Source organism: Bos indicus, chromosome 24 (assembly GCF_029378745.1).
Source record: "Bos indicus isolate NIAB-ARS_2022 breed Sahiwal x Tharparkar chromosome 24, NIAB-ARS_B.indTharparkar_mat_pri_1.0, whole genome shotgun sequence".
In the NCBI taxonomy this organism is placed as follows: Eukaryota; Metazoa; Chordata; class Mammalia; order Artiodactyla; family Bovidae; genus Bos; species Bos indicus.
In genome coordinates, this window is record NC_091783.1 from 46,146,022 (window position 1) to 46,161,978 (window position 15,957).

Genomic DNA, 15,957 nt, shown 5'->3' on the forward strand with positions numbered 1-15,957 from the left:
GCAGCTTTAGCATCATTCCTTCCAAAGAAATCCCAGGGCTGATCTCCTTCAGAATGGACTGGTTGGATCTCCCTGCAGTCCAAGGGACTCTCAAGAGTCTTCTCCAACACCACAGTTCAAAAGCATCAATTCTTCAGCGCTCAGCCTTCTTCACAGTCCAACTCTCACATCCATACATGACCACAGGAAAAACTATAGTCTTGACTAGACGAACCTTTGTTGGCAAAGTAATGTCTCTGCTTTTGCATATGCTATCTAGGTTGGTCATAACTTTCCTTCCAAGGAGTAAGCGTCTTTTAATTTCATGGCTGCAGTCACCATCTGCAGTGATTTTGGAGCCCAGAAAAATAAAGTCTGACACTGTTTCCACTGTTTCCCCATCTATTTCCCATGAAGTGATGGGACCAGATGCCATCATCTTCGTTTTCTGAATGTTGAGCTTTAAGCCAACTTTTTCACTCTCCACTTTCACTTTCATCAAGTTCCTCTTCACTTTCTGCCATAAGGGTGGTGTCATCTCCACATCTGAGGTTATTGATATTTCTCTCGGCAATCTTGATTCCAGCTTGTGCTTCTTCCAGTCCAGCGTTTCTCATGATGTATTCTGCATAGAAGTTAAATAAGCAGGGTGACAATATACAGCCTTGACATACCCCTTTTCCTATTTGGAACCAGTCTGTTGTTCCATGTCCAGTTCTAACTGTTGCTTCCTGACCTGCATATAGATTTCTCAAGAGGCAGTTCAAGTAGTCTGGTATTCCCATCTCTGAATTCAGAATTTTCCAGTTTATTGTTATCCACACAGTCAAAGGCTTTGGCATAGTCAATAAAGCAGAAATAGATGTTTTCCTGGAACTCTCTTGCTTTTTCCATGATCCAGCAGATGTTGGCAATTTGATCTGTTTCTTCTGCCTTTTCTAAAACCAGCTTGAACATCTGGAAGTTCACAGTTCTCATATTGCTGAAGCCTGGCTTGGAGAATTTTGAGCATTACTTTACTAGCCTGTGAGATGAGTGCAATTGTGCGGTAGTTTGAGCATTCTTTGGCATTGCCTTTCTTTGGGATTGGAATGAAAACTGACCTTTTCCAGTCCTGTGGCCACTGCTGAGTTTTCCAAATGTGCTGGCATATTGAGTGCAGCACTTTCACAGCATCATCTTTCAGGATTTGAAATAGCTCAACTGGAATTCCATCACCTCCACCAGCTTTGTTCGTAGTGATGCTTTCTAAGGCCCACTTGACTTCACATTCCAGGATGTCTGGCTCTAGGTCAGTGATCACACCATCGTGATTATCTGGGTCTATAAATATGGCTAATTACTAATAAAATCTAGTTGACTCCAGATTTAAATTCATAAAAAAATTACATTAAGAAAATATGATGTGTATGAATAATTGTTAAGTTTAAGTGATGGATTCACAGCCATTCATTATGTTTGCCTTTTTAATTTTCAGTGTGTTTTTACATTTAAAACATCAGAAAGATAAATAATATAATCAAATAATATAATCAACAAAAAATTCTCCATGTACTAATGTCCTATGTCTGAGGGTAACATATTTTTTAAGGCTTGCAGCATGCTCAGTTGCTCAGTTGGGTCCAGCTCTTTGTGAGCCCATGGACTGTAGCTCGCCAGGCTTCTCTGTCCATGGAATTCTCCAGGCATGAATACTGGAGTGGGTTGCCCTTCCCTTCTCCAGGGGATCCTCCCGATCCCGGGATTGAACCAGAGTCTCCTGCATGGGCAGGCAGATTCCTTACCACTGACTGAGCCACAGATGCAGCGGCCCCTTTTTAAGACTTGTGTAACTATTAATACTTTGAATATCTCCCAATGTTTTCCTCCTCTTCCGTAATCCAGTACTTTGCAACCTGGGATGAGTGGGTGTGCGGGTGCAGGTGTACGTGTCTTAGGATCAAGAGAAGAGAAAGGGAAGGGCAATGTCTTGTCTGCCCCAATACTGCCTCTGAGCAGACACAGACCTCAAGGCAGGTTTGCCGCTGTCTACAGCACAAAACAGTGTGCACGACAGCATGAGGTACGATTACATCTGCAGAGATCTGCAAAGGTCTGCCTAAACTATTTTCCCCAAGTCTCCCTCAGTATGCTACGTATGGAAGGAATCTAGAAGTTTCCACGTGCATAGGAATATCTACATAATTTGTGAGGCCCACTGCAAAACAAAAATGTGCCATTCTTTGTTTATAAATCACTAAGAATTTCAAACAGTGACAGCAAAGAGTAAGAATCCTCCTGGTAATGAAGGAAATGCAAGAGATGTGGGTTTGATCCCTGCGTCGGGAGGATCCCTGGAGAAAAAAAGGGCTACCTACTCCAGTATTCTTGCCTGGAGAATCCCACGGACAGGGGAGCCTGGCAGGCTACAGTCCATGGGGTCACACAGAGTCAGACATGACATATCAACACAAAGATAGTAAACCGGTTCTGAAGCCCATCTACATTTGCGATCCCATATGATTGCCCAAGTCAGCCTTGCAAATGAGGGAATGTGTTCCCAAAGCAGGCACCATGTCTGGACATCTCTGTATCCTCAAGAGTGTTCAATGAATGATGGAAGAATGAATAGTCGAGGTACAGAATCCTCACATCAATGGTGAGAACTATGAAATGATGCAAAGACAGTCTCTCGTAACAATTACAAACTATGTGTTTCATACAATATGTACACATATACAAATATATATACAAAACAATAATACACTCTACTGAATTTCTAGCATAAAATTATGCATAATTCTACCTATAAAAAGTATACACAGAAAAGGACTTCAAAGGAAAATTTAGAAAATATTGAGTTATGGCTTCATAGTTCATTTTAGATTTCTTTCTGTATTTCTGTTTTTCACAACTAGAAATAAGAAAAAAAGTAAACATTTTTTTCACCCAACACATTTCACCCTACTGGCCAGGTCTGTCTGATGAAGTGACGGGGCTCCTGAGTGGTATCAGACAACCTGGAAACCAGAAAGAAACATGGAACCTACTTGGTCTCAGACTGTCCACATGGCTTCTTCCTAGCGAGGCTGAGCAGATCTTTGCCATATTTCTCTTCAATTGATGCCCTAAGGAGAACAGGAGAGAGAGTTCTGAGTCCTTCTCAGGGCTGATTCTTATTTATGACACATGGCACTTCCCTTGAAGGCAAAACTGCACCTTTTACATAGAAGCTCACAATTCTCTAAAATGTGAAACTCCTACTACAGAACCAGGAAGAATTGTAAAAGACCAGTGACCTCCATCTCTACAGTGTTCTTCTCCAGCAAAAAGTCTATAGCATGAATAATTAAGGCCAAACCAAGTACAGTTCCTTGACCAGCACAGGTTACTACATTACAGAATAATTTTCAAAACTCTGATCCAAAAAGATGTATATACCTATATATGTGTGTATATATATACACATATATATGTTTATAGTCTACACAAATCTATACAGATATGAAATATATACATTTTAAGTGGAGTAAAAGATACTTCCGTCAAATGCTGCACTCCTTAGGCCCACCCCTCCCATCTTCTCTATGAGTATCCTTTTACCAACCTAAGAGGTCTCCTGCATTACAGGCAGATTCTTTACTGACTGAGCCAACAGGGAAGCCCCATAGAGTTCTCCTTTTTATTGTCTCCATAGTTCTGTTTTTTCCAGAATGTCACATAGTTGGAATCACATGGTATGTAGCTTTTTCAGACTGACTTCTTTTACTTAGCAATATGCTTTTAAGATTCTCCCATGTCCTTTTGTGGCTGGATAGCCCATTTCTTCTTATTGATGAATGATATTCCATGGTAAAGCTGTACTACAGTTTGTTTATTTGTTCACCTATTAAAGGACATGTTATGTTGTGAAAGTTGCTCAGTTGTGTCTGACTCTTTGTGGCCACATGGGCTATACAGTCCATAGAATTCTCTAGGCCAGAATACTAGAGTAGGTAGCCTTTCCCTTCTCCAGGGGATCTTCCCAACCCAGGAATCGAACCCAGGTCTCCCGCATTGTGGGCAGATTCTTTACCAGCTATGCCACAGGGAAGCCCTTAGAGTTCTCTGTTCACGGTCAATTCAAATATGTAGCTAAACTGTACCAAGGAGATGAGAATTTCACAACAGAAACCCTGCAGTCAGCATGTCTCACAGGAACGCTGTTACTTGGTGTGGTATTATGGGTCTGTCTAAAGCACAAAATATCCCCTTTCCCCCTTTCCTGCTCCCCACGGCCTCTGTCACCATTTCCACTTTGTGTCCCAGCCCCAGTTTTATCTAAATCCTACTATCAAGTTATGGATCTTTAGGTTCATATACCCAAGTTAAAAAAATTTTTTAAATATTATATGAATACATTCTCACAGCAAAAGATTCAAACAACACAAAGTCATATGAAATAAAACACAAACGCCTCCCTTCATGCTCTCCCCCAACCCCATGCCCCTCCCCAGGAGGAGCCACTGCTAAGACTGCTGTGTATCCTCCCAGTCTTTCTCTGCATTTCCATAGTCATCTCTCACAAACACACAGCTTTTTCTAGTTATATAACTGAGGTCATTGTATTATTTGCTGTTCTGTTTTTCACCTAGTAATAGATCTGTCACATAGATCTTTTTTATCAGTACATGCCAACTACCATGTTCATAATTAGGCATCTTCCACAGTTCAAGGTCACCCTAATTGGTTTGCTTTTCACTACTGCTAAGAAGAGTTAAATGAACATCCTCAGGCAGATATTCATGGGCATCCCTGAGAATGTTTCTCTAGCTAAGCTAGGACTTCTGAGAAAGTGGATTTACTAGATCAGAAGAATATATCTTTTAAATGTTGGAAAACAGTGTTGAATTGCCCTCCAAAAGAGCCTTCTCAATTTATATTTTCACCAAAAGTGTGCAAGCACTCCCATTCCCAGAAGCCCTCCCCAACACTGTATATTATCAGTCCTCACTAGACTTTAGTAAGAGAGGTTTGAAAAAAAGGTCTCATTTAAATTTACTTTTCCTTGATTTCAGTGATTATGCATTTTATATATTTATTTCTATATGTTATTTTATGAGTTACATAGGCATATCATCCCAATTTTTTAACTGAACATTTTACCTTTTTCCTATTGTTTTGTAGAAGTTCTTCATATATTATACATATCAATTTTTATTCTTACATGTTATATAGTTTCTCCCACTCTCATCTGTCTTTTCTAAATAATAACCTTATCCACTTTATTAAAATGATACATGCTCACTGTTCAAAAATAAGCAAAAAGAAAAATACAAAGAAGAAAGCAACAAACTGTCCAAAATCCACCAACTAAAATAATTAGTATTAACATTCGGTGATGATTGTAATGGGCATTCCCTTACACAGATATGCAAGCAGGATGGATGGACAGATAGGCATGAGTAATTTTAAAAGAATGAGACTATATTCTATCAGTTCAGTTCAGTTGTTCAGTCGTGTCCAACTCTTTGCAACCCCATGGACTGCAGCACTCCAGGCTTCCCTGGCCATCACCAACTCCCGGAGCTTACTCAAACTCATGTCCATTGAGTTGGTGATGCCATCCAACCATCTCATCCTCTATCATGCCCTTCTCCTCCTGCCTTCAATCTTTCCCAGCATCAGGGTCTTTTCCAAGGAGTCAGTTCTTACTAGGTACCCAACGTACTGGAGTTTCAGCTTTAACATCAGTCCTTCCAATGAATATTCAGGACTAATTTCCTTTAGGATGGACTGGTTGGATTTCCTTGCAGTCCAAGGGGCTCTCAAGAGTCTTCTCCAACACCACAGTTCAAAAGCATCAGTTCTAAAAGCTATATTCTATACACTATTTAAAAATAAAGTACTGGGACTTCCGTGGTGGTCCACGGGTTAAGAATTTGCCTTCCAATGCAGGGGATATGGGTACAATCCCTGCTCAGGGAACTAAGATTCCGCACGCTGCGGGGCAATTGAGCGCATATGCCGCGGCTACGGAGCCCACACACCTCAACTAGAGAGGCTGCAGACCGTAACTACTGAGCCTGCGCACGCTAGATCCCATGTTCCACCACAGGAGACGCCCTTGCACACTGCAACTAGTAGAAAGCCCATGCACCACCACAAAGACCCAGCACAGCAAAAATTTTAAAAATAAATAACATAATATAAAAATAAAATATCAAGCCTAATTTTAGCTAAATTTCACAGAAGAAAAGGAAACTGAAAGGAAGCTGAAGGAATTGCTGAATTTCAAATGATTGTTTCTCTAGCACAGGAAAAATTAATTCCTAAAAGACCCTTCCAAAGTTAAAAAGGAGTTTATGAAAATAAGGGGACTGAGACATTAAAATGTTTTAATGATCTATTTCAGTCTTAGTTTCAGACACTTGACAGCCTGTGGTGAAAGGACTAGCCCTACTGTACCTCCATCTCCTTCTCAATAATTTTACATTATTTTTACTTAATTTGCATCTATAACACACACTGTTCTCCAATCATGATTCCCCTAGTTGTTTTGTCTTAACTCTATTAAAATAAATGCGATGCTGACTACCAGTCCTGTTACCATACCTTTTCCATCCCTAAGATTTGTATTCTGGTTCATTTCTTGGTTGGCTGGATTTCATCAATTCATGATCTTTCACCAAAATGGCTCAGAAGGGAGGGCATCAGTATTTCCTGAGTTCTTTCATATTTGAGGCCATCTACCTATGGCCTTCATATTTGAAACTATTATTTTTTTATTGAGGCACAGTTGATCTACCATGTTGTATCAGTTTCAGGCATACAGCAAAGTGATTTAGTTATACATCTACCTATATATTATTTTGCGGATTCTTTTCCATTACAGGTTATTACAAGATACTGAATATAGTTCCCTGTGCTATATAGGAGCTGACTGTTGTTTATCTATTCTATAAATAGTAATACATAACTATTAACCTCATACTTCCAATTTATCTTCTTCCCTGCCTTTTCCCCACCTTTCTCTTTCGGTAACCTTAAGTTTGTTTTCTATGTCTGTTTCTGAGTCTGTTTCTATTTTGTAAATAGGCTCATTAGTATCATATTTTTTAAGATTCCACATGTAAGTGATATCATAGAATATCCGTCTTTCTCTTACTTCACTTACTGTGATAATCTCTAGGTCCATCCATGTGGCTGCAAAAGGCATTATTTCATTCTTTTTTATGGCTGAATGGTATTCCATTTGTGTATGTACCATATATTCTTCATTCATTCATCTGTCAAAGGACATTTAGGTTGCTTCCATGTCTTGGCTATTGTAAATTGTGCTGCAATGAACCCTGGGGTGCATGTGTCTTTTCAAATTAGAGTTTTCATCTTTTCTGGATATATGCTCAGGAAGGGGACTGCTGGATCACACAGTATTTTTAGATTTTTAAGGAACCTCCATACTGTTCTTCATAGTACCTGCACCAATTTACATTCCCACCAACAGTGTGTGAGAATGCCTTTCTCTGCACACTCTCTCCAACATTTATTATTTGTAGACTTTTTGATGATGGTGTGGCGTTTATATTTAAATGATACCCTTGCTGGTGTAATGCATGATCTAAAACTTTCCCTCAGAACTCTGTTAAACTTGTTCCATTGGCTTCTGTCATTGAAGAGAAGACCAAGGCGATCCAGTTTCCCTGCTGTCCATTCCTGTTTTGGGAATTTGGCTTGTTTCCCTTCCTAGATACTTGAAGTATTCTTTCATTAATTAAATAACTTAACCTGGATGAGGCTCTTTATAATCCTCTTCAATGAACATTTAGTATTTTTACATGTAAAAAGGAATTAAGGCTATTTTCATTAAAAATACTTATATAAAGTACATATATTTTATCTTTTCCGAATTATATCCTGAAGATTTCTTGACAATCCTTTGTGGTTCCAGGAGCAGAATTTACTCAATTCCTTTCTTATAGCACTAAGGCACCAGGAATCTGAACTCACCTCAGACAGCATCTGATCCTCATGGAGAGTCCTAGAATCTGACAAGTATAGTCAGCCCTCTACAACCTTGGATTCTGCAACTGCAGATTCCACATTCACAGATTCAACCAACTGAGGAAGAAAACTATTTGGGGGAAAAATTCCAGAAAGTTTCAAAAAGCAACACTTGAATTTGCTCATACTGGCAACTATTTGCATAGCATTTACATTGGATTAGGTATTATAAGTAACCAGGCTCCAGGCTATGGGGTCGCTAAAGGTCGGGCACGACTGAGCGCCTTCCCTTTCACTTTTCACTTTCATGCATTGGAGAAGGAAATGGCAACCCACTCCAGTGTTCTTGCCTGGAGAATCCCAGGGACAGAGGAGCCTAGTGGGCTGCTGTCTATGGGGTCGCACAGAGTCGGACACGACTGAAGCGACTTAGAGCAGCAGCAGCAGCAGAGATGACTTCAAGTATCCAGGGGGGTGTACGTAAGTTATATGCAAATAGTACCCCATTTTATACAAGACTTGAGCAGCTGTGGATCTTGGGGGGTCCTGGAAAATCCCCCACGGATACTGAATGATGACGGTAATGAGTTCCAGCAGGCACAACAGTGTGCTCTTTGAAGAAAACAAGGAGCTTTGATAAAAATGAGACTACAACTTCATCTACATGAAATCAGGTGAACAACCACTGAGAAACACTGCCAATGGGAAGCGGTGGCGTCCAGGGATCTGCAGCCAATGAAGGAATCACTAGGACTTTGCAAAATTCACACCCAAATAAGTAGGCTTTATCTAGATCACCCTCCTACCAACTATCCAAAATTTCCCTCTCATCTGCTCATTAATTTGTCATTTACTGAACATCTACTATGTGCCAGGCATCAGACTGGGAGAACATAGAGGTGACCGAAATATGAGGCCTGCCTAGAAGAGCGCATGGGTGAGGGACAGCAGGGAATATAAACCAGTGCTTTCATCTGAATATGAGGTTTACGTAACAAGGGCCATAATAAAAATGTACAAAATAATATATACGTAACAGAAGAGGGCTTCGCTTGTGGCTCAGCTGGTAAAGAATCCGCCTGCAATGTGGGAGACCTGGGTTCGATCCCTGGGTTGGGAAGGTCCCCTGGAGAAAGGTAAAGGCTACTCACCCCCGTATTCTGGCCTAGAGAATTCCCAGGACTGTATAGTCCAAGGGGTCACAAAGAGTTGGACACGTCTGAGCAACTTTCACTTTCACTTAATTCAATATGAAGATGACAGGAAGACACAGGAGAAGAATGACATGTGATGATAGGAGAGACTGGAGTTAGAGGCTGCAAACCAAGGATTCATTCACCACAAGAAGCTAAGAAAAAGACACAGTCTCTCTACTAGAGCCTTTATGAGCACATGAGCCTGCACACCCTGACTTTGGACTTCTGGCCTTGAGAATTAGGAGAGAATACATTTCCGTTGTCTAAAGCCTCCCAATTGATGGTGATTTGCTACAGCAGCCCTAGGAAACTCATATAGTAATAACGGTTTGGCTATAACTTGACCATGAGAAGCTAACATCTAAGGGAACTCATCACGCCCACCTTGGCAATCTATCATTCTCAAACCCATCCTGAGAGATGGCTGGCCCACAGTGAGGACCCCAGAAGGAGAGCTGTAATCAAGATATGTTGACTTCTCCCTGAAAAAGAACAGGGGGAGTACAGGAGCTTGTGGAAGGAGCCCAGAGCCCAAAGCACTGTGGCTAGGATCCCCCAGTCCATACTTACAGCTGCTAATTTCACACACAAAGTGGTTCCACAAGCACACTTCCCTCCTCCCCACTCAGCGTCATGTTGTGACACACAGTTAAGAGGGCTAATCTGACCACCCAGTTCCCAGAGAAACCTCTTTTCAAAGAATATATGCATAACATTCTTAGGAGACCACAAAATAAAGTGCAAAAAAAAAATTAGATGTGGGGTCAAGAAGTCCTGGCTCTATTATTTACTGCTTTCATAATCTTGGACAAGTCATTTAAACCCCCACTGAACCTCAGCTTTCTCATCTGTAAAACAGACTTGATGATATATTCTCTATCTACCTTCTAGGCTTAATATAACAATATTAGTAATGGGTACCGTTCACCCACCACTTACTCTGTACCAGGTACTATACTTGGCATGCTGAAGCAGTTAACAGCACAGATTCCAGGGTCCAACTTTCCTAGGTTTGAAATCAGATCTAACCCTCATTACCTGTCTGATTTTAGGCAAGTTACATAACATCTGTGAATCTCTGCTTCTTCACTTGTAAAATAATGATGATAAAACTTGCTATACAGGGGTATTTTGAGAATTAAATGAGATTATATATTTAAATAATGTTGGAGCTTATAACTAATAGTTATTGTTGTGCAGTCGCTCAGTCGTGGCTGACTCTTTGTGACCCCATGGATTGTAGCCCACGAGGCTCCTCTGTCCATTATAACTAATACACCTTCAATAAATGGCAACTATGGATATAATCTCATTGAGTCACCTTAGCCACCCTCTGCAGCAGGATTATCCTCATTTTTAAAAAATTTTTGCTGCGCTGGGTCTCCATTGAGGCCCCTGGGCTCTTTGTTGCAGCCCGTAGGGTTTCTCTAGTTGCAGCACACAAGCTTCTCTTGTTGCGGCTCAAGGGTTTCTCACTGAGGTATGCAGGCTTTTTCTGTTGCTGAGAACAGACTCTATCTAGAGTATGCAGGCTCAGGAGTTGTGGCACATGGGTTTAGTTGCCCACAGCATGTGTGATCTTAATTCCTTGAACAGGGATGGAAGAACCCACATCCCCTGCATTGGAAGACAGATTATTAACCACTGGACTGCGGGGGAATCCCCTATACTCATTTTCATATTTCTCATTTCCTGCTCGTATCAGGAGCTCAGTACATAATGTCTGGCCCCATCAAGGGTTTCAGGGGCAGGAGAGTCCATAAGCTTGGGCTACCAGAGATAAGACAGGCTCATTTTAATTGCCAGCCAGTGGAAGATCTCAGGCTGGAGTGTTATGTAGAATGCTGCCTTTAAAGGAAAAAAAAAAAAAAAGAAGAAGAAGAGGAGAAGGAAATTTGACCTGGACTTTGAAGGATGGGGAGAGTCTACTTAGGAGTCGCAGAAAAAAGAGAATATTCTAGGTGGGGAAATATGGAGTAAAGATGGAGAGGCAGAGACATCCAAAACACACTCACTAATAATCTCTCTGGCTGGGATAGATGGAGTGGGTGTGGTGAGTGAGAATACGAAACAGAAGGAAAAGGGAGGGAGAGAAACCTCTGTGCTGAGAACAAGCTCAGCCTCCTGGAAATCACCTGCCCTTCTGCCTGCGGTGGGTAAGTCATCAACACAGGGTCTGCGTGAGAAGCCTCTGGAGCTGTTCTGGATTCTGTGACTTTCTAGGTTCCCATGGTAAGTTACTTATCCAATCTTATCTCAAAAAGCTGCATTTTCATGCAAAGAAAATGGAAATAATAATACCTTAGGCAGTTGACTGTGTCAAAGGAGGCCATTTCAAAGGGATCTGTAAACCCCAATTATAAAAAGATCCTGAGACAAAACTCTGAGAGCAACACACAGCAAGTGTTCAATGTGTGATTTGTTATTTTGTGGCTGTTCAGAGGTTGGTTGTGGTTGTCATCAACTATATCATCACTGATAGAAGATAAGGCAGTTTATAATTTACTGGATACATTGTTTCCCTGCTTTGTTACTTATTTGCTGTGTTACAGTAAGTCATCCAGGACTTACTGGGACTTACTGGGGACTTGTTAGCTACAGGGCACACACTGAGACACAGCCCCCGGATTGGCAATATAGATCAGGAAAGGTAGCATTCCTGCCCACTCCAGAGGAGTGTGTGACATGCCTCTGTTCTGTCCATGCGCAAACGAGTGTAGACGGATTTACTGCAATCCATCTGGTACAACCAAGGACAAGGACTTCGTAGCTTCCAAGATGCAGGTTGAAACAGCATGGAGGGACCCAGTCCCAGCTGCATCTGAGAGAGGGGGAGAGGGAGGTCCCCCGGGGAGTGCAGTATCTCTCCCTACCCCTTGCTGCCCCTGGGCAGGTAGAGCCACCTACCAGAAATTCCAGAGAGGTTCATGGTGGGGCTTCAACATTTTGGGGGCATAGAAGGCCACCACCTTAGATATAGGGCATATTTAGTCCCATATCATAGATATGTTATAAATGTATGTGATTACGCCTCATGACACTGAGCAAATAACAGTTTCACTTTCACACTTCATGAACAAAAATAACAAATGTGTGTGCATGCTAAGTCACTTCAGTCCTGTCTGACTCTTTATGACCCTATGGACCCATCAGGCTCCTCTGTCCATGGGGTTCTCCAAGTAAGAATACTGGAGTGGGTTGCCATGCCCTCCTCCAGGGGATCTTCCCAATCCAGGGATAAAATAATAAATAATACACGACAAACTGCTGTTATCTTTTCCCTTTGTGTGTTTTTTTCTCTAGTCCATAGGAATACCAAACATCCCAGGGTTCCACCTGAAATTTATGGCAGCTCAGTAAAGTAATGCTCAAGACCCGAGGAGGGAGTTTCAGCAATATCAGACCACGGCCCAGACTGAGGCCCAGGCCCCATACACACCCCCACCTATGACAAGCAAAAAAGAAAAGCTGGACCCCCAAAGCTGAAGAGGATGGCACCTCCCCTCCTGAGTTAACCATGAACAGAACAGTGAACAGAACCATGAACAGCCCTTGATGGAGCAGTCTCCTTCTGGCAAGCATACTAGCAGGAAAGGAGGCCCAAAGCCAGCAGCCCCCTTGCTCCGGGGCCTTAAGCCCCCCACCCAGGGCAGATGTATCTGACACCTTGACCTGATGACAGCAGATTCTGCTCCCAGACCGGTGGATACGGGGCTGGCTTCTTTTGCTATGAAACTTCTGAAGAAAGATGACCATATACTAGAAATACCACATAAATATTTAATAATTTTTAATTTGCACATGCTTTCTCTTCTTACCCACATTTTTCTGTGAAGATCTTAGTTTTTGAGTTCTGTTTGGACTTGTGATTTTCAAACCGTGGGTCATCATGACCCATTTGTAAACCATAAATCAATTCAATGGATTATGACCAGCAGTTTTTAATTAAATAGAACTGAACAAAATAATAGGATGCTAATGTTTAATCAAACTTTTATTTTATGCATGTGTGTACGGGGTGGCAGTGTAAAATTATTTCTTACTGTGTGTTAGTCACTCAGTCGTGTCCGACTCTTTGTGACCCCACGGACTGTAGCCCACCAGGTTCCTCTGTCCGAGGAATTCTGCAGGTAAGAATACTGGAGTGGATTGCCATGTCCTTCTCCAGGGGATCTTCCCGACTCAGGGATCGAACCCAAGTCTTTGGCATTACGGGCAGATTCTTTACCGTTTGAGCTACCTGGGAATGATTTTTTGTTACTGAGGGGTACAGTCAAAAAAAAAAAAATCCAGACACCACTGATACACACCACCATCCTGGTTGTATCAGGGGATCTTTGACTCGACCTGCCTGGGCAGCAGAAGCTTTGACCAGTAGCCAACACCTCCTTTGTGTATGAGAGGCAGAGCTATTTCACTTCTAGGAGAAAGTTTATAGATGCCCTACTGGAGGAGAAATACAAAATCAAGGGATGTTCTAAAATCTCTATCCCTGTGCAGTGGGGAATCTCTTGTGTGTTTGCTACTTTGTCAGAGCTCTGTTGAAGAAAGGAGGAAGCCAACCTCCAGTGCCTGCCAAGAGAAAGGAAAGTTGTAACTCGGCATCACCACTTTCTACCAGCTTGGGTAGAAGATGGAGGCTGGTCCCTCAAAGGAGGCACAGTGACTAGCTCCACGGAGCCTGACAGTGGACAGACCTTTCTCTGTCCACCTCTCCTGAGACGCACAGTATGTCAGTGCTCAGCTCCCCGGGACCTTTGAAACAGTTTAAGAGGGAGATGCCTCACCATCAGAGCATGGGCAACCAATATGAGCTTTGTTACCCTAATGTTCTCTCCTGGAGGAGGGCATGGCAACCCACTCTAGTATTCTTGTCTGGGAAATCCCACGGACAGAGGAGCCTGGTGGGCTATAGTCCATGGGGTCACAAAAGTGTTGGATACAAGTTAGCTACTAAACAATGTTCTCTTGGGCTTCCCTAGTGGCTTAGCGGCAAAGAATCCTCCAATGCAGGAGACGCAGGCTCGATCCCTGGGTTGGCAAGATCCCCTGGTGAAGGAAATGGCAACCCACTGTAGTATTCTTGCCTGGTAAATCCAGTGGACAGAGGAGCCTGGTGGGCTACAGTCCATGGGGTCGCAAAAGTGTTGGACATGACTTAGTGACTAAACAGCAGCAAAGTCTTCTTGAGTGGAAAATAAAAGATTTGATTGAAAACATTTTGCTGTCTGTACCTCCAAGTTACAGATCTCTCACTCACTGCCTTACAAACAGAACAGGTTCATCAGTTTGGGTCCTGGCAACAACCCAGATCTTTGGCCAAAAATCCCCCTAAACCACTCCTTCATCCAGAATCACTGGGAAATGGAGGATTCCAGATGAATGAGATATTCACTAACTTAGCCATTAAGTATAGAATGTTTTTAATCTTAAAGGAAAGGAAGAGAAGGGAAGAGGAGGGGAGGGAATCCTCTAAACCATGCCAGAGCCCCCCAGACCTCCAAGCCCATCACCATCTGGAGGGGCCTGCTTCTGCATCCTTCTCACCGATCCCCCAGCTCAGTGGTCTCTGAACCAGGCTCTGTCTCCCTTCACCTCACAGGCCCAGCCTGCGGTCCGCCTGTGATCCTCCACTCATCCAAGCCACCTCGAGTTGAGGGACCCTTTGAGATCTCCTCCTCCATGAAGCTGCCCCCCGTTTTAGCCAGTCCTCCACAATCTCCCCCTCTGCCATGAGGTCCTTCAGTATCACGGGTATCACAGAGCACAGCACTTCGTTACATTTTGTTTGTCATTTCATTCATAAACTTTATCTCTCCCTGGAGTTCCTAAGAGCTTTAGGACCAAGACATCGTTTACTTCTTGGGTATCATTCTGTAACATACAGCAGCGGGCCTTGTGAACCACTGAAAACAAACACAACCCGTAGATTGTCCTTGTCGGTGTGGGAGCGTTCTGCCCACTGCGTCTTCAGAGAAAAAAAAAACGACAGGTACCTTTCTTTTAAAAAGTCTTCAAACTCTTTGCAGTTCTTGCGGCCATTGTTCAGATGCTGGACGATGCTGTCATAGCCGATGGTGCTGAGGATGTCTGAAGTCTGGTGGGAAAAACAACACTGTGTGAGATGGGGAACCAGGTGACATCAGCCCCGAGGCCTAAAGCGAGGACGGGGTGGCGGGGACCCGGGGAAGCCGGCCACGGGGACTTTTTGAGATGCTTACCTCCAACGCACATGTGACCAAAAAGGACAAAACAGAAGTTCAGAGTTGGTGTAGCTGTGGAAGACTTTTTAGAATTATGAAACTATTGGGTCACAAAACAGGAAGGAAGTGACAGAACATTGAGAGGCACATGGTCGAGGGAGCTGGCTGGCTCGGGGCCCCTCCCTGGGTCCCCACCATGCCCTGATCAGGCCAGGCAGGCAGCAGGAACTGAGCCCCCCTCCAGCCTTCTGCTGAGTGAGCTCCATCCTGCAGGGGGAAACTCATTCACGCCACAGGTCCTCGTAACGAGGGCTACACAGCATTCACTCTGGCCTCCCCCTTGTCTCAGAGCTTGACCCTGAAAGCTCTTTCTGCGGCCAAGAAGCCTGGTCTGAGGGTCAAGGGTATCACTGAGCCAGGCCCCAGGAGAGGTAGGAGGGGCCGGCTTCCCACTGTAGCAGGAAGGGAAGACCAGCAGCCAGCAGGCCCCGGATGGCCTGGCCCCAGTTTGGGGGAAAGGAATTTTTTTTTTTTTTTACATTTTAAGTGAGCCATTTCAAATCAGTTCAGCTCCGTTGCTCAGTCATGTCTGACTTCTTGCGACCCCATGGACTGCA

At 43.1% G+C, this 15,957-nt stretch overlaps 1 protein-coding gene across 3 annotated transcripts in view; it reads right to left on the reverse strand.

The window, feature by feature from the left end:
• Positions 1–15,957, reverse strand: part of PSTPIP2 (proline-serine-threonine phosphatase interacting protein 2) — a 113,277-nt gene that overhangs the window by 54,757 nt on the left and 42,563 nt on the right. For all 3 annotated transcript variants that reach the window (XM_070778988.1, XM_019986806.2, XM_070778989.1), the window contains exons 2-3: positions 15,134–15,234; positions 3,009–3,086 (exon numbers count right to left, since the gene is read on the reverse strand). In XM_070778988.1, coding sequence (XP_070635089.1) covers positions 3,009–3,086; positions 15,134–15,234 — 179 coding nt within the window. The remainder of the gene's footprint in view (positions 1–3,008; positions 3,087–15,133; positions 15,235–15,957) is intronic.